Source organism: Psittacula echo (assembly GCF_963264785.1).
Source record: "Psittacula echo genome assembly, chromosome: 6".
Taxonomy (NCBI): Eukaryota; Metazoa; Chordata; class Aves; order Psittaciformes; family Psittacidae; genus Psittacula; species Psittacula echo.
Window position 1 is genome coordinate 23,118,306 of NC_137743.1, and position 21,933 is coordinate 23,140,238.

Below are 21,933 nucleotides of genomic sequence, written 5' to 3' on the forward strand. Positions count from 1 at the left end.
ACTGGGTTTGCTTTACTAACTGCCAGCCTGCCAAGTGCAGATTTACTGCAACTTGGAAGGTGGGCCTGTTTTTTCCCCTAGGAAGCAACAGGAGAGAGGAATGAGAGGAAAACAAAAGGATTGGTTTGGTTTTTTTATGTGAAGAATTTACCAAAGCTACATTTCATGAAAGAGTCCTCAAAAACGTCCTTTTGTTAGGGGCCGTCCTCCTTCAAAACATGCACATACTTCTGAACTTACCCGTAAACCAGTGCCCTTTAAGCTTACCATTCCTATAGCACTTTTTTGCTAGGAGAGGCCAGGACTAGAATAGCTAAGATTTCTCATCCAGACAGCAGTTCAGTAGTGTCAGAAATGAAATACAGTGCAATTAGTTTCCACATATTGTGTAGCTACATTTTAAGACGAAACTGGCACAGATATTGATTCAAAGAGTTTGCTGTCTCCATGTAATCCATGCTCTGGCAACAGCTATAGTCTGTTCACAGAGCAGTTTATTAGGGCACATGGAGTGGATGGAATCTCACCAGCCATTATTTTGTGTGGTACCAGGAGTTGCTGCTGCTGAAGCCAGCGTATTTCTGTGTGCCTCTGAAGCAGAAGAGAAAGTCTCATCCATTGCATGCACTGGCAGCATTCGCCTTCTGCCAAGCTGAGAGGTGTAGCTGTTCTGTCGCCAGTCCTCTTCTGGGGGCATGTCAACTCTCCTTGGACCCGGGGCTTTAACGCAAGAAGGGGGCACAGGACAACCATGAGAGGTACCGGGATCCCAAGAAGGCTTATGTAGTATTCTTAAAGTGCTGTAGTCTGTGCTGGCTGGTAGCTTGCAACCAATGGCGTAAGATTCATGTGTTTGATGATGTAAACTGTTTCCTGGCTGGCCAGCATGTTTCTCCCAAAGCATCATTAGCTTATCTGGTAATATGGCTGTTTGCCTGGCAGGGTAGCTCGTGTTCAGCCAACAGCCAGAGATACTTGATGCGCCACCTCCTAAATGCGGATTAACAAGAGGCTTTTGCCCCTGAGAGAGGGTGCCTTTGGGCACACAAGGGAGACTCCCATAGCTCAGTGCCACACCTGGGTAGTCTTCACCTTGGAAAGCTTCACCCCTGTCAGGCACAACCAAAAGTTTCTGGATGATGTTCTTCTGATCTCCTGCGGAGGGAGGTGAAAAAAAAAAAAAAAAGAAAAAGTTTGCTTAGTTTAATTTTTTTTGTTTCATCCTCTCTGAACTTTCAGCTGTGGCCAGCAGGTAAGAAGAAAACCAAAATCACTAGTACATCCAGTTACTGGTTGACATGCAATTCTGAATAGAAGGTAGCTGTACCCTTTCTAGCATTCACTTTCCTCACTGCATTTGTCTTTATCCTACCACAGCCACTGTCATAGACTTCTGACTTCTTTACTAGCTCCTTGTGTCATCAAGGAGGAGCCTAAAGTATTTCAAGATAGAGCTGGTAGATCAAACTGGTTTTGATGGCTGTCTCAGAGAAAATAATCTCATGCAGGAATTAGTTATTTCTATTGTCACAGTTACATGCGTGTGAGTAGCCTGTGGAAGTACTCTCATACATGACAAAGTGGTGGGTCTTACTGCTAATTTTACACTAAAGAAAACACCTCACAAAAATGTGAACAGGATTTTACATAAAAGTCATCATAATGTTTCCATAAAGATTATTCTCTTTTTTTTTATCTCCACTTAGCACAGAATCACAGCGTAACTCAAAAGGGCAGAGAAGAAAAAGAATGTGACTTGTCCTTTCAGAGGAAGAATTCTGGCAGGAATTCTGGAGGAATTCAGGCAGGTGGTGAAACATCATCATGAAAGACAAGATCTGAAGAGTTGTATTTCAGCAATATTTCTGATCATGAAGGAGGATTAAAAGTCCTGTGATTACCTGACGGTTTACGTGCCTTGCCCACCATGCTGGGCATCAGTACATCATGGGGTAGGTGCAGCACGTGGTTTGGGTTGTGCTGGGGATCAAAGGGAAACACAGGAGGATCATGGGGGATAGGAAGGGAAGTGGAGCTGTAAGAACGGTGGCTGGTATCCACTGGCATTTTCCTTGTACTGGGTGCTTCCTTTTATAAAATGAGAAAGGAGAAAAAGAACGTAAAATGATGAGTAAACACAGAGTTGGGTTGAAACAAGCAAAGATGGTGCTGATCCAAGGAAAGGGAGGAGTCACCGGACCAGAAACATGCATCTGTATGTGAAAAAAAAATACAAATAAGAACTGCATCAATCCAGTAAGGTTCTTACTGCAGTGGTGGGCTACTTGGGAGAATCACCTGACTGGGAATATAGGAGAAAAAGCAAAACCAAATACAAACCACTCATGGAGGTTTGGTTCACAAATTGTGTGTGTGTATCTCGGACAGCTAAAGGTTCTTAATTGCTTCTGCCAGCACCCCTAGGTATGCATTCAAGCCCTCAACTAAAGCATGCTAAAGAGCAAACATGCCAAAGTTGACATATTCCTAGCTTATGGCACACAGCAGAAAGAGAATCAGACCAACCAGTCTAAATAACTGATTTTGCAACTGAGACTCCTCTATACTTACTATGCAGTTGGTTTGAAATCAAAACTTGAGCTCAGTTCACAAAAAAATTCAATCCAAGCTAAATCTTCACATTTTATCTGACTATGTTGCTAAACACCAACAATAATCTGTTACTGTTTTCCTTACTGGCAGTATTAACTTGCTACTTAACAGAGATTGATTTTTTTATCTCCCTGGTTTTAGTTAATTCCTGTAACTGGCTGCACATTACATACCAAGTCTTGAACTGTCCCCCCTTGTTTGCTTTTACTCTCTGAAAATACTGTTTGCTGAAATATAACCACGAGAGCGGAAACTTTCAAATGGCTAGTGGTGTCTTTTTAAAATCATAGGTGTATTAGAAGTTCTCTTGAAAATACAGTACTGTAACTGAAAAAAAGTTTATCCTGGATGTCTTTGCATACTGGCAAGTAATATCAGCTCACATGCTTACCAGCTGCAGCAGGTACTACTCTGCACTGACATTTGAAGTAGATGGTTCTGTTACATAAAAGCTCATTCTTCTTCCAAAAAGGGAAGAAAAATTCAAAAAGAGAAGCTTTCATTTTCTGAACAATAATGGCTTATTATTCAGTTGTATGCTGTCTTGTTTGTTACCTTCTAAATGCAGACAGAGAAAACAGCAACCCTACACACAGATGGCGGCTCTTTGGAAAGCTGAACATCATTCTACTTACAAAGCTGTGAGAAGAGACCAAGGTCTCTTCTCTGTTTGAGATGACTGTCCCACTGAGACTGCGAGCAATGCGACGGAAATTCTCTGCACTGTACATTTCCTCCTCTTCTGGTTCCCCGCTATGTTCTCGGGTATATGTGACCTGCAAACAATATCACACATTTCAGAAAAGGCTCTCCAAAATGTCAATTTTAACAGCTGAAGGCCGTTACCTCTTGTCCTATTGCTTGTTACATGGGAGAAGAGACTGACCCCCCACCTCACTTTCAGGTAGCTGCGAAAAGCGGTAAATACTACAGTATTCTCAAAAAAACAAACAAAAAAAAGAATTTTAGGATTATCTAATGAGTGCTGGAGGCTTGTTAATCTTATTAATTAAGCAAGGGAAATGTTTATTCCTTCTTTTCCTCTCTTCAATACAAGGAAGACTATTTAAGCTCCTTTAAATGACTATGCAAGTACCATAGGACATGTCATTTCCCCTTGAAAATACTTGTATGTTTTCATCCAACACTGATGTGTTAACTAGCAGTTATTTAAAGTTTCTCAAAGTTTTCAGGGATTTGCTCCTCAGAGTCAGAATGTGGGTAATTTGATTGCATGCAAGCTGCATGTAGCATGAGTCACTCATTTTTAGCTAATTAATCTTGAGCTACACTGCACTTAAAATTCTCTCTTACACTAGTATCAATGACCCCAGTACCTTTTTCATAATATATTCCAGTTTTTCCATTATAAATTTTTTCACTTGCACAGGACAAGCCCTTTCCCCTCTAGCACATTCTAAGTAATATGTCACCTTGGAGACAGAAGAGACAGCGGACCCAGAGAGACTGCGCTCGATCTCTGCTGTTGGGGTTTTCGAGAGTCCTGTGCCAGCTGTAGCATGCAGCTTCCTCACATTCAGGTTCGCAGAGACTGGAAAGGAAAATGCTATGGTTAAATTCAACACCTGATTGCACGTTACAGCCCATTTCTGACTTTCTTAGGCCTGACTCCAGCAAATACAGACTATACACAGAATGAGAAGTCAGAGATCCTTTGAACAGTAATTTGTAAGCTAGCTTCCAACATTTCCAGGGCAGACAGTCTATCAGGAAACTTACACCTGCTTTACTTGCCCTTTTACTTTTGAAGGCTTCTGGGGAACAGTTAGGTGACCTATTTAAGAGTTAAATGATTTAACTGCACACCAGCACTTTTTGGATACAGAGATGAAATAGTTTATAGATGGTCTAAAGGGACAGAAAATCAGCTACTGAGAGCAAGTTATCTAAAATTACTTGGAATGAACAAGACTCATCAGCTTTAAGTTCCCCACATATTCACCTGCTGGTTCCCACCCACTGCTACAGTTTGTCAGCCATTTGTTGTGCTGCTTAAGCAGTTAAAATTGATATTTTTAACTAGAATTGCTACAATTCCTTCACTTCAGTGCCATCCCAACATAAATCTCATAATCCTAAAATTTCTCATAGAATAGACATGCAGATTATTTGCCTAATAAAAATTCCCTTACGGGCAATCTCTCTATAAAGGAAGAAACCTGATGTGCTGGTAACAACACGTTTTCTGCATTGAGGTGGTGCATTTGGAGGATCAGGTCTTTGCTTTAATCTCTGCTGTAAAGCTCCAGTAATGAAACAGAGGCATTTTCACCATTACTCTGAATGCAAAGGTCTGACAAAACCAGTTGATATGGGGCTGAAAGCTTAAACAGCATTTGCAAATGAATAGGTAATCCAACCTGAAAGTGAGAAAGAGCTGTCCTAGACCCACTCAGGCGATTTTTATCTAGTTCATCACAGCAGATGCACTAGTTCACTTTTTGCCTTATAGAGAATTTGCAGAACTTAGAAAGAAACATCTGAAAGTGACAGCAAACCAGAAGTTCTCAGATACAAACTTCATCTTAGAAGTATTTGTATCTTGTATCCCTCATATATGTAGCGAGAAAATAGGCAAGAAAAGTGTCAGCATAAGAAACGAGACATACAAGGACAGAAGTCTGAAGCTCCAGATAACACTAAAGCAACTGGGCTTTATCCTGTTAAGATTTCCAGAAAGAGCTTCCAAAAATCAGTAAGTTAAGTAGGAATATATAAGACCTGATTCAAGCTCATGCAAGAGAGTATTTGCAAGGTTGTGAGGTCAGATCTTGCCTAACTCTGAAAGAAAACCAAAGGACAACAAATGCGAAATGGCCACCTTCAGATGTGGCAACTGGTCTGACAGTGGACTGCAAGACAAAGAGAGTTCCAAAGAAAACTCGAGCTGTTGAATAAAAACCTGTTCAAGAGTTTACTGCAGTATTTGCTCTATCAGCAAGCTAAACTTGATATTGTCAGGAATGATGGAGGCTCTACTTCCATGGGTGCAAAGCAGGGGAAAACCTGTCTTGTGTATGTATTGCAGTACAGATCACACACACATGTATATGTGTATGTATATATCTCTTTCACTTTGGTACCCATGAAGTTTCAGGCTGCTTTGTATTTAAACTGGAAGATTCGTAGCTGTAAGCTATGACATGGATTACAAAGAAATTTGGTTCACTTGTACTAAGCAGAGAATCAAGGTTGCCCTATCTCAGTCAGGAGATTAGATCAGCTTAAGTGGAACTGGACTGCTGTCATCACACTCTAACTGAACGTCTCCAGCAACAGCTGGGTGTTCTCACCAACAGCAACAGAACCTGTTCATTTTCTTTTGGCATCAACTAATCCACAAGGTCTCAAGTAACTTAGTGCAGATTGTGTACCCCCAGTGCTGCTTTCACAAGTAATTTTCCAGAATTTTAAGCAGGTAGTTCTTCGCAAAACATAAGCTCAACTCTCATAGATCTGGAAACACTTGTAAAAGTTACTCCCCTCAACCAGGTACAGATTAAGTTCTCAAATACAATACAATCAGTTCAAATTCACAAATGCGGGGAACATTAACTTCAGATATAGAAATCATTTAATGAATTCCAGAGTTGATGTGGGGCTTTAAAACAGGAAAATTCATCAGCTAGTTCCCTGCTTGAAAACAGGATCAATTATTTCTATGTCACTCTTGACAGATGTTGCTTTCCATTTGCCAAGATCAACAGCTACTCTGCAGCCTCCACAGGCACTGCTATCACACTGCTTCTCTACCTGTATCCTTAGAATGTTTTCAGAGTCCACAATCTGAATCTTTCTGCATCTGTGCACAAATTCATGCCCATTTAACTATATTGACTGGAAAACGTATCTTCACCTATATTGGGAATAGATAGGCAGATCAACCAAGAAAAACAGCTGCATCGTTCTTACCTGATTGGTCAAATGGATACCTAGCACTGTCCTGTCTTCCCAAGAAAGGCCTAGTGGCCTGAGATGCCTGCAGACTAGTATGATAGAGGGATTCCAGTTCTGAGAGTTCCTGTTCTGTGTCTTGATTCCACTGTGGATGCAGATGTACTGGGATCCTGCTCAAGTCATCTCCAACTGCTCTCTGATCAGAAAGGGGTGGACTCCTCCCAGGTACAGGAAGCCATTCAGTATTCTTATTAGCCTTCTGAGAACTGTAATACCTAGTAACATTATTCACCCAATGGTCCACAGGCATAGAGGCAACCATGCTATTAGTAGCTCCATCATCCACCTGCTTCATTCCTCCATCATGAGAGTGCCTTTCCAGGTAGTGTGCAGGGTCTGCTATATTCTGTCCACCTCTTCTACATAGCTCTTCGCTGTGAGAACAAATACTCTTAGAAGCAACATGTTGGGCACTAAAACCCTCCAAAGAAACTACCACATCCCTAATATCCACAGTTGAGTGTAATTTTTCAGAAGACTGTTTTTTGTTTTCTTGGTTTTGATGGATTAGCTGTCTGTGATCAGAGGATGAAGGGCTGATGGAAGATTTTTGTGGTAACTTTGGAGACTTCTCATCCTGACACACTGCAGCAATCCAGCCTTTTTCAAGAGTACCTTTTCTCTGGGAGACTGCATGCATTTTCTGAAACTGCTCTGCCAAGGAGCGAACATGTCCCTTTGTACTAAAAGCCTCAGATTTACAACCTTCTCCTGTGCCATATTCATCCTGTGAGGGTAGTATCTTATGGCTGTTTGCTCTGGAGCACTTATTTGCTTTCTGCAAAGGATCCAAGGAGCACTGCTGTGTAGGGGATAAAATTACAGGGGTCATTGCATGGTAGGCCCCTAAATGATCAATGCTGGGCTGCACTGGAGAGCTTGCAAGTTTCGAACAGGGACTGTGCTGACCGTCATTTTCAGGAGATGCTGGTTGTGGTGGATGTGGACAGGGAAACAGTGTAGGAAAAGACCCAGAGTTTATTGTGTTAGCCTTGGATTTGTACTGAGGTGTGAGAATAGGCATTATGTTATGAACCTCTTCTAACTTGCTGCTTCTGCAGCAATCCCTATAGTCTTTTGGCCCTGTGGCTGTGGTGTCAGCAAATTCCACACTATGGTGGGCATCATTCTCAGTTCTTGCAGACCTCTCTGCCAACCCTTGCCTATAGGAAAAAGAGGGAACTTGGTCATGAAAATCAGCAGAAGCAGACTGGAAGTTTGGAGAGATCCTGTTGGATGGATTGCTTTCACAAGGGGGCAAGGAGGAAGACTCTGGATATAATGATGAGTGCAATTCATGGCAGGAAGCAGGTGGGTGGAAGAAAGAACTGGACCCAAATTCCACTTCTTTGTTGGGTTCCAGTGGTACTTCCTGGCTCAGCAGTACTTGGAGCGGGCCAGTCTGTTCACTAAAACACACAGAAGGGTAAATGATTAGCAGTAGTCATTGCTTAAGTTTACTCCTAGGGTAAAGAATGTGTACTATGTGACATATGCCTCCACACACTTTGCTAAATGTATTCTGATGAAGACTTTGCATTAATTTAGTAGATACATACATATTAGGCCCTGGCTTCTAACCCTGATTTTCCTACTATAACTGATCTACTGAATTAATTTCATATTTTTAAGCGCATTTTGCTACATTTAGGCTCTATATATCCTTGTACAGCACCCTAGGCACTTTAACCAGCAGTGTGAGCATGTGGGTAGGTATTAACTGTAAGAACAGTAACAATAACATTTATATAAAATAAAACAACTGTTTTCAACATTCACATCTTAGATATTTTTGAAAATACATTGGACACGTTCATGATCTGAACATGAACAAGCTATTTCCATAAGGTCCTCTCTCTCTCCAGACAACTTTACGAAGAATTATATGACAAATGGAAAGCACAGGTTGAAATTTATTTCATATCATCTTTGTATTCTGATCTTTGAGATATTTATCCAAAGCATAAAACAAAGTTCAAGCTAAATATGTAACTATTATTTTGCAAGAATTTGTATTCTAATTCTAAAAATCAATTTGTATTCTTTAATGTACTAGTGCAAGACAACTATATCCTTGGGTCATACATGGCCTTGGCGTTTTTCTGCATTTAGTTAGCATTTTAATTTGCGGATAGATAAAACAGTACCAACTCCATGTGCCTGTGTGAAAATGACAGGCTACAAACATCTCCAAAAGAGAACTTAAGGAAACTGTAATATCATTGCTGTGTTTCCTCCTTAGATGCACAAAATGAAAGTTATCATATGAAGACCTGGTTGATACGTGTAGCAGAATGACCTTTCCTGTAAGCAATATTTACAATGTTATTTATACCAAAGCAAGAGTATAGAACTCTCACTATGAATAGATACTTTTTACTGGCTGCAATATTAACTTGGTTGGATAAAACTTTTTGCAACAGTAATGTTCTTTTCACAGAGCAGCAGTGAGCAAGTTCAGCATTAACAAAATCAGGAGAAAATTCCTTTCTTTCATTTTCTTAGAATCTGCCAAAATGCTCTGCATTTCTCCTGTAAAAGAGGATATAATGGGCCTCTGATTGACAAAAAGATCAGCCTTTATTACACATAATTCAGCTACTACAGAAAAAGAAAAGAACATTTTGAACTATAGCCTGGCAGGCGTGCAAATTAACTGTGTTTTACTATATAGCTGTATGTGTCATTCTAAAAAAGGGAAAAGAAAAGGGATTCTCATCTGAAATATCATCTAAGCTTCTAACAATACAACATGTTAAGAAAAGGTAGAGGGAAGAAAAGTAAAGGTTCAAGAAATTGGATAGGGATGGTCAAGTGCTAGGAGGGAATGGCATGGGAAGAAAGAAGGATTAAGCTACATGCTAAAGAGGGTAGGAAGAAACCATCAGTTATAGCAGAGAGTTAATTATGCTATAGTTAAAGTCAGTAAAGAAGAACGAATCATGAAGAGGCACTGAAGAGGCTGCTAAGTCAGGCTACAGGATGCTGGGAAGCACAGAGAGAAAATGAAGAATGGTACAGCATCAGGGAGAGTAGTCAAGGTGATGGGATCAGGATCTGGATCCAAGAGTTGTATCAGTGCACCACTAGAGAAGCAGACCAGAAAGAAAAGATCGGCATACTTGTCACTTCAAACTACGGAGCACTAAACCACACTGGCTGCAGATCCCAACATAAAAGCAATTACAGCAAGAATTTTACTGTAGCACAGTCTTTACTGAGTTCTGAAACTGCTCCTTATTATAAACAGTTGCATATTTAATCCTAATACACAACTCCCTTTTTGGCCAGGTTATTGTCTATTGTATTCTTTCCCTTGGTGCATAAAACATCAATGCTGCCAGGCACCAACTGCTGCAGTTCTCTGACACAGATCACATTTTGAACACATGCACACTGAACTACTTTATGAAGAGTTGAGATAAAAAATGAGGGGGGGAAGGGTGTTAGCTGACCATCTTATAATAGGATTTAACCTAAAGAAGAAAGGAACAGGGAGTCACACTGGAGGATTTGGACTATCCAGGGTAATATATATGTAGTTTGCTATTTCTTTCCAGGCTGCACTGCTCATAGATGCAGCTCAGATCTGGGTCTAGGTGATATACTTGGACTACCTTGTAGACTGGGCCATGGCGCCGCCCTGTGGTGGGTGGCAGGTTGGCGGCGGCAGCGGCTGCGATGGCTGTTGGTGCTGCATGCGATCCTGGAGGCTCCGGGCTTTTCGGATACTGATTTGCAGCTTCTTATCGACTAGGGCTCTGCTGTGAGTGCTAGCGCTGGCATCATGCATGGCAAGTCTTAGTTTAGCTAAAATGCAAAAGAAAACATAGCAGAAAACAAACAGAAAAAAGGAATAAAATTGAAAAAGAAAAAAGAAAAACCAAAAGAAAAAAGATGCAGCAAGAACATAAAACATGGACCATGCAAATACTGCCACAAGAGTTCACAAGGATGCTATTGTTTCCATTAATGCACATTCAGCTTAGCCAGGTGTCCAAACATGTTAATTGAAACTAAACCAAAATAAAAAAAAAAAAAATAATAATTCATGTTTCAGCCCAACTTCTCATCCCCTTCACACAGGCTCTTTCCAACCTTACCACATTGATGCTTCATTCTGTCATCTACCCTTCTGTTATATCCTCCATATGTGGGACTCCCTTTATCAGCAGGAATACCCAGCTGGGATTTGAAATTCAGCACATACCTGGCTGGAATGGAAGCTAATAGAGCTATCACAACAGCTGTATGCTGTGCCCCTTACTCTGCAGTCCATAAAAGCCAATTTCTAAATGCAGATGCACAGTAGCTACCCACTCTGTCTGCAGCCATTCTATACAGACAGAGGGGAGCATGGGGTGAGACAGCCAGCCAGTCATAATGGAAAAAGACTGAAAATAAAATGAAATCATATAGCACACATTCTCAAAGGTCACAATGCATTTAAGCACTCAATGTCCTAACGCTTTTTTCTTCATGAAAGTCAGATACTGCATGGCTCATCTCTGTTAATTCACAGAACTCATTAGTGAGCTACCATTTTTTCCTCTGCTACACCCTCCATGAGAAACAGAGAAGCTTAATGCCCTTTGTCATTTGGCCTGAGGATGGGGAAAAATTGTTAACTGAGGACCGAGTGGTAGGGGGAGTTCCCTACTAGGTGTTTGCTGAAACACACCATTTAGTACCAAAAAGGGCACATCAGCACCGAAGTGCTGCTACTGCCATAGTGCTAGAGAGAACAACAAAACCAGATGCAAACATGAGAAAAACAGAGATGAAGAGGAATAGGACTAAAACCCCAAAAGGGAACGCTTTCAAAAAGGAAAGACTGTGTCTCCCTGCATATTTCTAAAGACCACCTGGATCTCCACATTACTACCTGACCATTTAACATGATTCAAAGATTCAGACTTTTTTACATATTAGTAAACTGTCAAAAGCGCAATAGCTCAAGCAGTTAGAGTTACTTACATATAGCTTCGTTACAGAGAGCCAAAGCTGCAGCACAATCCCCCTTCCGCTCCTGATTCAGCGACTCTTCAAAGATTGAGTCTGCCTCCTGCATCAACTTCTCAAAGCCATCATTCCTCCCTGCAATGGGCAGCACCCTTCATTTTGGTTTCATTCACTGCAGACCCCTCAACTTACCTTCATCCCATTCGTGACTGCCAAATTCAGAGTGTTGCAGAGGCTGCACGTATCCCAGATCACACCACCTAACCTTTCCTAAGCAGGAAGTACAACTTGAGCACCTGACATGCTTGACATTGTTTTACTGTGTAAAACAATATTTTTCCTCCTCAAGTTTTGTTTACTTGAGATGTAACGGTTTATTATTTTCAACAGTCTAAATCAGTACAAAAGATGGTACAGACGTATCACAGAGTCAGTTCTGATGACTTCTGTCAAGGAGGAATTAATGTAAATTTAGAATTAAATCTAAACCAAAATATATCAGTGACAGAAATCTAGCAGGTCAAGGCTTTCCTTGTATGTTAAGTCCCCTGCCAAAAATCACAGGTCTCTTCTTCAGATATCAAATTACTTCCATACAAAATGGAAACAAACTGAAACGACTGAGACATCTGGGAAACAAAACTCAAGACTTCAGTGCGAGTGTAAATGCCTGCAGAAAATAATTCTGCAAACATGCACAATACACTCAACTGCTGAGACAGGCATATGGAATATCAAAACCCAATGGTCTTGCAGCTTTAGAAGAAAAAATAGGTGTGAGAAGCCGAGGAGAAAGAGACACATGTCAAGAATTCTTTATGCAACAATTTAGAAAACAGGATAAATTATCCTTAGACACAAAAGAAACACTGTGTCCTGGCATCAGAACATCCAATTCTGAGAGGAGGAAACGCCCAAACAATCTGGTGTAACCTATTAGGTATTATGCAAGTTCTGCACTAAAATGTATACATTCAAATGAGGCAGCAGAAAACAGAAAATGTTTAGTTTAAGGGTGGATGTCTTGTTGTGGGTTTTTTTTTTTTTTTGTTTTGGGTTTCTTTTTTTTGGTTCTTTTTGTGGGTTTTGTGAGGTTTTTTTGGTTTTGCTTTTTGCTTTGTTTTGGGTATTTTTAATGACATGTCTCTGTTACTGTGGTAGAGAACATAAGTATCATTACCAGCCAACAACATTGTTTTCTCAACTTGCCCAACATATGCTATGGCCTGGCCTGCTCCCCAACACCCTCATGCACAGGCACAAATGCAAACTTTCTTATACCATAAACCACAAAGAACTTGCATAAAGGGCAAATATTGCAGAGAGAGAAGTGAGAGTTGTTAGAGCAGTGAGTTAATCAAGCAGCACATTCAGTTTCAAAATCAAGGCTACTGAGGCTTGTAATCAAAACCAGTATACTAAAGTTAGCTATCTTAGTATGAATTTAGCAGTTTACTTGAGGGGAAAATGAGTCACAAGTGTTCTGGAGTAACATGCACAAGCAAGCCTTCCAGGCAGTCAAGTAGTTTGCTAATGTTAAGCTATTATTACATCTCTGACTGCGGTGGGGAAAGACTTAAAAGGAATAAACAAAAACTTTCCCAGATCTCATGTCAATGCCTGTGAACTCCTGAAACAGTCTACTGAAGTCTTTTTTGATTAGTCTAGTTTACTTTCTTTTTAACAAGGAAAAGCTAAGCAATTTTTACTTTCACCAATTAATAAAGCAAGAGATCACAAAGGGGTAGTATCTTCGAGAACATACTATTTTCTTTCAGGCAGGAGAAGCAGAGAAGACAACATCTTCCTACTCAACAATAGAGGTTAACTTTTCAATTTTTATATCATTAGCATTTATGTTACAAAAGCAGACATAAAAAAAGTTATCTGTCTTCTTTGGTATATCAGAATTTTCCAAATAGTTACTGGCAGGTCACAGCGGGACTGTACAGGATAACTAAGTGGCTCACTGATGGCCAGCAAAAATTATAAGAACATACCCACAGTCACATACTCTCACAGAGATCATATTTTTCAGCAGTCATTGGCACAGTAACACTCTGGCTGCTGAGCAGTTGGCATGGCTGTAGGTTACAGAGCACTGGCTATACTGTGCCAAGCTGGCATTGTCGTGGGGTGTCCCTCTCTTTCCTCTCTCTCCTGTAGCAGCAGACCAGCATTGCATCTCTTACCTACAACAGGTCTGAGCAAGTAGCATGGGATGTCAGGAGGCCTGGTAACACAGGAGGCCTCAGTGGGTTTGTCCCAGTCATACAAGCGTTTGTGGGAGCAGAGTCTAGGTGCTCATTCACTACACCTTGCTTGGCTCTGCTGAGGCACCAGCAACCCCCCCTCCCGAGTTAAATGCTCTACCAGGTTTCACTCTTGACTGTGTCAATGCACTTCACCTCCCTTCTGACTCCCTTGACTGACTGATAAGAGATTTAAGGCTAAAACGAAGGTACTACATACAAATCCTGTCCCCAAGTTTTCTCTGCTGCAGCTCTACCCTTCCAATTAAAACTTCTGCTGCCATCCCCTGCCAGAAACATGAGGAATCATGGAAGACAATCAAATTTAGTATTTGGCTTTTTTTTCGCCCCCCAGATTCTTTTTCCTTAGAAAACATACATAATCTAAACCCAGCTCAGATTTTCAATTAGATCCAGTTTAAGCCTGCCACAGTACTTGTTCTCACACTTGGGCTGTGGCTGCACAGCTGGTCAGGGATAAAGAGTGGGAAGTACAAGAGCAGGAACAAGCAGAATTGCTTACTGGCAGTAGTTCTACCAGAAACAAAACAATGGCCTAACTGAACAAGCTATGCTGCATGTGGATGGCTCATTTTGCATCATATTCCATCAACGGCTCATTCCAAGCCGTTGATTGAAGCCTTAGAGCTAAATCTAGATATCAATACTAGTAATGGTGCATATCACCATGACAATGGAAAGGTGCAACTCTATTAAAAACACCTCTGCATTTTTGTCTCATTTAAGAAAGTATTTGGTCAAAATATCAAACAGTTTTTTTGCATCCTACAGGTTTGAAATTGACAGTCTTTCACTAACTGAAGGTACAAAATTGTAATGGAGGGGGAGAGAAAAAGAGAAAGACTTACAATAGGAAAGTTCAAAGGTTTAAAAAATTCCAGCACTACAGTCTTGCAAAATATACTGCATTCAAAAAGTTACCCTGATTCTGCAGTTCATCTAGATCCATGAACCTGCTGGGGCGGGGATTAAAGCCCATTGCTGCCTCCATTTCCTTTTCTCTTTTTCTGCGTAGTTCTTGTTCATGTGCTCTCCTTGCCACCTCCTCTTGCAATTCATCCAGTTCACTCTTTAAAGGGCCAAACATCTCCCCACCTTCCCCCAAAAAATAAGAGAGAGAAAAAAACTTTTTTGATAGTTAAGTATCTTCAAGATACTCTTTAATACCCTTTAAAAGACAAAGAAATATTAATGAAGAATACAATTAATACTAGAAAATAACAGACTTACCAAGCAAAGACTACAGAATTTCATATCACAAATTTTACTTTGCTAAATTTTACTTTCAAAACCCTGCCTAAGCCATTTGGTTTCCAACTGCCTTCTCTGTGCCAGTGACTGGCAGAAACGTTGCAATATTGCTTCAAGCTCCCCTGCAGCACAGCACAGCCCATCCCTGGATTCACTGACCCAAGACAGAGCAAATGGAACAGAGAGAATCACCGTAAGAGGTAACTCTAAATTGATGCTGAAATCTCTAAGTTTCTTACTGTGCTTATAATTTGTAAATAATGCTATATCAAATTAGCCAGATCATTAGCTTTACTAAGTAAAATGGATTCCAACTGAAAAGCTTTTCATCTAACAGCACAAGCAGATGAAAATGGGAAGAAAATAAAGGATATCAATATCATAGTCAACAAGCAGACATCAGTCATCATTCTTGCTTCAATTATGACCTGTATTCAGAAAGTGTCTCCTCTCTACCCCCCTTTCGCTCCCCCAGACATTCTCCGGAATAAGTTATTTGGTCAGAACAATACTTAATTGGAATGCACATCTGCAAGAAAATCTCAGCCTTAGCCGGATACTGTAAATATCCATTCTCATGAGCTTTTTTTTTCAGGACTTGTCCATCCTACTAAGTTGTTATGAGTTATGCTTGGGAAGTTATCTTCCACTGATGGCAGAATACTGAGGTATGGGGGAGAATAGGAAAAATAGTTTTACTTTATCAGTTACATTAATACACAAAAAGATGCCAGAGCAACATGATCAAAGGAATATTCCAACAATGTTTTTTGCAACCCCCTTTGGTAGATCTTGTAAGTTATATCTTGTAAAATCGTGTTGTGATCCTCAGTGTTTCCTCTCCCTTCCTCATAATTTCACTGTGAAAATAAATATCCAATGCAGTTTACCTTGCAAAATCACTGCTATCAAGGAAGTGTATCTTACCATTTCCAATGGCCTGTGGGATGTTTGCCCAGCTACCAATTGATGAAGTAGACTCCACTTCCAAGATGCTACTACTATGAGACTTTGGGATGTTATGCCAGGCAGGAACCAATCCACCTGCTCGCTTCATATGAACATCCCTCCAAGAAGAGAAAAATTAATTTACCATTTTACCAATTTCTCCAGGAGAAATTATATCTATCTTTTCTTTCTTAGCATCACATAAATATTTATTTGCATTTTCATTTAAGTTTAAGAAAGCCTACCATCAGAAAATCTTCAGAGATACAGGGAAAGAGAAAGTTAACAAGGCAGAGAACAAAAATTCTGTTCTCGTCCATGACAGTATGCAATGCATATTAAAACTGTGATCTGGTAGCTGTTCTCAACAAATTTGGACAGCTGAAAATCTACTATTCTAGCCATAAACAGTCTCAGTTTGTGAATGCCTGAAGCTTCCTGAGCCAAGAAGAAAAGCACACTATGCTGCCTATTTATTTTTGCATATAAATACTGCAAGTGTCTTGGAAGACTTCACTGAACCTCTGAAACTGAAAACATCACAGATTTCTATACAAGAATATTGATTTCTCATTTTATACAAGGCTTCTCTCAAGCAATAGTTTAACTGAAACAAAAAGGTCCGTACTTGTCTTTTGAACAAAATTTCAAAGGACAAGCATGAAGTTTTATATTTTAGTTGAATTTCTGAATCACAGACTCATGGTACAACTACTTAGAAGTGCAATTTTAGTCAACATTTCTCATTTAATGAATCCCACTTCTTTCTCACTAGCAGTAAGCTATCATATACAGCTAATATACTGACAAGAAAAGGAATCAAACTCACTCAGTCCTATTTCACTTCTATATCCCCCCTGCCCCAATAAACCTGTATTACAAGCTAGGAGCGCTGTTTTGTATTTTTAAAGAAACGTTCCGTACCATTATGTAACTACAAAAACCAAATCAAGACTTCAATCACTCAAAAAATGAAGTTTCTTGAAATCTACCTGTGGGTACTTGAGCTTTCAGACAAGGGCAAGTCCAGACTAACAGGGCTGCTGCTGTTGCGCTCACTGCTTTCATAGCCAGACTCCATCCTCTGTATTAGATGAGGCTGCTGATCCACCATATGATGCTGGGTGCCCCGGCCTAGCATACCTCGCTTGTATCTGGCATTTGACTGGCTTGATCTTATTTCTTGAACAGCGTGTTCCTTCGCCTCATTCTCAATAAGCTCCTTACCTGTTAAGATGAACACAGCTTAGTAGAAGATCCGAACTTCAACATCACCAAATCATCTATATATACATGTTAGCTTCTCAACCATGCTTAAAACCAGAAGCTCTGTCTTAAGTATAAAACTAGCAGTATTAAGCAGAAAAAATCTCAATACTTTTACAGCATTCCTAGTAATACTAAGCAATAATCTATTCAACAAATTATTTTTTTTAATCTCTCCCATACTTACCATATTCCTCTCCCAGGTAACAATAAATTCTGGAAAGAAAATCTTTTCTTCCCCATAACTATTTGTATTATTGCAAGATCATTTTTACAGCTTACCTAACTGTATTTCCAGTTTATATTTGTTATCATACTCTGTCATAGCTACGTCAAATGCTGCACTTTTTACATTATTTTGCCACGGACAGAAAATTTTTTTTTAATTCTTCCTTACTGATTTCACTGTCTTCCCACTTGCCTCTTGTTTGCTTCCTTTGCTTCCTTCCCTGGAACTGTGCTCTTCTCCCTTCACCTTCCTTATACATGTTTTTTTATGCTTCCCAATTCTTTTCAACATTTAGCTCCTTCGAGTTGGTATCATCTGTCCCTCCCTCTCTCCAGGCTCACTAATATCTGCATCAGCTTCCTCACTAACTACAACTCTGCTGCCAGTCACACAAACCTCTTCTCATTCACACAGTATCCTTCAAGCAATCTGAGAGGCGAACACAGCAGCATAAAAAGCAGGAACCGGAACACATCTACTCTTCAAACCCTCTACAGTTTCAGGAGTACTCTTCAATTGATAGGGAGCAAAATAACCATTATATTCATTTGCAGACAGAAAAAAGGAAAGTAAGGGCTAGGGCAACAAAAGATACCCAAAGTTGTTTTACCACAGATTTTATTACCTTGAAAACCAGCAAAGCTGAGGACAAAGTCTCTATGTACAAGTGTAAAGTGGCCCATAAAAATCATCACTGGCTGCCAAACTCTTATCCTCACAATGAGAATTCAGAAATGACATGTGAGGTAGTCACAGCACCATAGTCTGAGTCATCATGCAAAAACACCATGATGAACTAAAGAAAACAACAGACCAATACAGAAGTCCATTACAAGGGATAAACTTCCAGATACTTAGCAGTCTAGCCTTGTGTCCTGGGTTCAGCACATCCCAAATTACAGTTGGATTGTAAGCCCTCTCTATCATGTGACCCGGAAGAAGAACGATTTTAAATGGGGCCCTGAGCAACAACAAGCCTTTGAGCAAATTAAACGTGAGATAGTTCATGCAGTGGCCCTTGGACCAGTCCGAACTGGGCCAGATGTAAAAAATGTACTGTACACCGCAGCTGGGGAGAATGGTCCTACCTGGAGCCTCTGGCAGAAAGCTCCAGGGGAGACTCGAGGTCGACCCCTCGGCTTTTGGAGTCGGGGATACAAAGGATCTGAGGCCAGCTATACCCCAACTGAGAAAGAGATACTGGCAGCCTATGAAGGGGTTCGAGCTGCTTCGGAGGTGATTGGCACTGAAGCACAGCTCCTCCTGGCACCCCGGTTGCCTGTTCTGGGCTGGATGTTCAAAGGCAGGGTCTCCTCTACACATCATGCAACCGATGCGACATGGAGTAAATGGGCTGCACTAATTACACAACGAGCTCGAATAGGAAATCCCAGTTGTCCAGGCATTCTAGAAGTCATCATGGACTGGCCAGAGGGCAAAGATTTTGGAATGTCACCAGAGGAGGAGGTGATGCGTGCTGAAGAGGCCCCACCATATAATAAACTATCAGAAAGTGAAAAGCAGTATGCCTTGTTTACTGATGGGTCCTGCCGTATTGTGGGAAAGCATCGGAGATGGAAGGCAGCTGTATGGAATCCTCAACGACAAGTTGCAGAAACTGCTGAAGGGGAGGGTGAATCGAGTCAGTTTGCCGAGGTGAAAGCCATCCAGCTGGCCCTGGACATTGCTGAACGAGAAAAGTGGCCAGTACTTTATCTCTATACTGACTCATGGATGGTGGCAAATGCCCTGTGGGGGTGGTTGCAGCAATGGAAGCAGAGCAACTGGCAACGCAGAGGTAAACCCATCTGGGCTGCTGCACTGTGGCAAGATATCGCTGCCCGGGTGCAGAACCTGGTGGTGAAGGTACGCCATGTAGACGCCCATGTACCCAAGAGTCGGGCCACTGAGGAACACCAGAACAACCAGTGGATAAAGCTGCTAAGATTGAAGTGGCTCAGATGGACTTAGATTGGCAACATAAAGGTGAATTATTTTTGGCTCGGTGGGCCCATGACACTTCAGGCCATCAGGGCAGAGATGCAACATACAGATGGGCCCGTGATCGAGGGGTGGACTTAACAATGGACATTATTGCCCAGGTTATTCATGAGTGTGAAACATGTGCTGCAATTAAACAAGCCAAACGGTTAAAGCCTCTTTGGTATGGAGGACGATGGCTGAAGTACAAATATGGGGAGGCCTGGCAGATTGATTATATCACACTCCCACCAACCCGCCAAGGCAAGCGCCATGTGCTTACCATGGTGGAAGCAACCACCGGATGGCTGGAAACATACGCTGTGCCCCATGCCACTGCCAGGAACACTATCCTGGGCCTTGAGAACCAGATTTTGTGGCGACATGGCACCCCAGAAAGAATTGAATCAGACAATGGGACTCATTTCCGGAATAACCTTATAGACACTTGGGCCAAAGAGCATGGCATTGAGTGGGTATATCACATCCCCTACCATGCACCAGCCTCTGGGAAAATCGAACGGTATAATGGGCTGTTAAAAACTACACTGAGAGCAATGGGTGGGGGAACTTTCAAGCATTGGGATATACACTTACCAAAGGCCACCTGGTTGGTCAACACCAGAGGATCTGCCAACAGGGCTGGCCCAGCCCAGTCAGAACTTTTACATACTGTAGAGGGGGACAAAGTTCCTGTGGTGCACATGAAGAATTTGCTGGGGAAGACAGTCTGGGTTATTCCTGCTTCAGGTAAAGGCAAACCCACTCGTGGGATTGCTTTTGCTCAGGGACCTGGATATACTTGGTGGGTAATGCAGGAAGATAGGGAAGTCCGATGCGTACCTCAAGGGGATTTGATTTTAGGGGAAAACAGACAATGAACTCAATTGTACGCTGTTGCCTGCTATAGCCATCAACTAGAAGTCTGCAGGGCACCAGCGACTGGCCCTGACTTCCCTCCGACCATCATCCCAACAGAGAATGAACTTTGATAGAACCGGATGAGTTCTACAGTAAAGGAATGATCAGCATCAGCAGACAACGATCCAACACTGCACACAGCTTCTCCTGCTCTGAAAGACTGTTACAAGAGATGGAGCCCAACATCATGAACCGAACGGACTCAGTAGCTTTATAGGAATTGGTCCGGGCACTAAGATAACAGTGCACTGAAATGAGAGTGAGGGTATATGGAAAATGTGGGATCTGAGCATGACGTGAATGGTATGGAATAAGGGGTGGATACTGTCCTGGGTTCAGCAGTAGCAGTCAGTTTTTCTCCTTCTTAGTAGCTGTTGCAGCACTGTGTTTTTGACTTTCAGCCTCGGAACAGAGCTGATAACACCGATGTTTAGACTGACCAAGGACTTTGTGAGTCTCATGCTCTGCCAGGGAGGAGGAGGGGCCGGGAGGAAGCAGGGACAGGACACCTGACCCAAACTAGCCAAAGAGGTATTCCATACCACAGCACGTCATGCCTGGGGATATAACTGGGAGCTACCCGGAAGGGCACGTCCTCTTTTCGGTCGGGCTCTTTTCCGGCGGGCGGTATCATATTTTCTTCCCTTGTTATTTCTCTTATCATTATTATTATTGGTGGCAGCAGTAGTGATTTGTGTTATACCTGAGTTACTGGACTGTTTTTATCTCAACCCGTGGGAGTTACATTCTTTCGATTCTCCTCCCCATCCCTCTGGGGAGTGGGGGGGGGGGAAGTAGACTGCGTGGTTCTGATTTACAGCCTGGGCTTAAGCCACGACACCTTGCATCCATTTAAGCAGCACAGGCAGTAATGTTTCTCTTATTATTTCCTTAAATGTGAAATTTAGCAAACAATTTTCATACATGCAGCACAAACACCCATACAGAAACTAGCCTTCAAGGACACAAATCACCACTGACCTATATGCCACGTTCAAAATTTCACTTTCCTACTTTACTTAAACCAAATGGCATAGTGGAGTATTACAAATTCCGCACGTTCAGAAATAAATCTTTTTTTCTCAAACTCTTACCTGCTTCTTCAGAGAAGGGGCTAAGTTGAGTGTAGCCACAATGTTTCCTCTTGTCTTTACTGAAGATGCTGTCTATATTCAGAGACTCTCTTTTGGGTCTCCAGGTTGGCCGGTACCTGCTAGATGAATTAGATTTAGACCCACTACTGGTACTCTCCACCTCCCAATCGCGAGAGTGTGCAGACAGGCTTTTTGAGGGTCGTGTTTCTGTTTGATCCACACTACTCCCTCCACGAGGAGAATTCTGGATGATTGGAGAAATCTGCTGTGGTCTGCTGTGGATCATATTGCTCACTGTCTCTTTAAATTCCCTCAGCCTGCTGGTGCTGCTGGATGGTTTGGGGGCAGTTCTGGGGGCTTGTTTCTCCTTCAAGGTTTCTCCTGCAGTTTAGAGAGACAGCAAAAGCCGCAAAAATAA

At 41.6% G+C, this 21,933-nt stretch overlaps 1 protein-coding gene across 1 annotated transcript in view; it reads right to left on the reverse strand.

Moving 5' to 3' along the window:
• Positions 1–523: 523 nt before the first annotated feature.
• The window catches only part of USP54 (ubiquitin specific peptidase 54), a gene marked incomplete at both ends in the record, with an annotated part of 56,310 nt that continues 34,900 nt past the window's right edge, over positions 524–21,933 (reverse strand). Inside the window, 11 exons of the mRNA XM_080621192.1 lie at positions 524–1,155; positions 1,902–2,088; positions 3,249–3,389; positions 4,047–4,165; positions 6,547–8,000; positions 10,209–10,401; positions 11,569–11,688; positions 14,748–14,921; positions 16,005–16,144; positions 17,018–17,252; positions 21,516–21,896. Coding sequence (XP_080477318.1) covers positions 524–1,155; positions 1,902–2,088; positions 3,249–3,389; positions 4,047–4,165; positions 6,547–8,000; positions 10,209–10,401; positions 11,569–11,688; positions 14,748–14,921; positions 16,005–16,144; positions 17,018–17,252; positions 21,516–21,896 — 3,776 coding nt within the window. The remainder of the gene's footprint in view (positions 1,156–1,901; positions 2,089–3,248; positions 3,390–4,046; positions 4,166–6,546; positions 8,001–10,208; positions 10,402–11,568; positions 11,689–14,747; positions 14,922–16,004; positions 16,145–17,017; positions 17,253–21,515; positions 21,897–21,933) is intronic.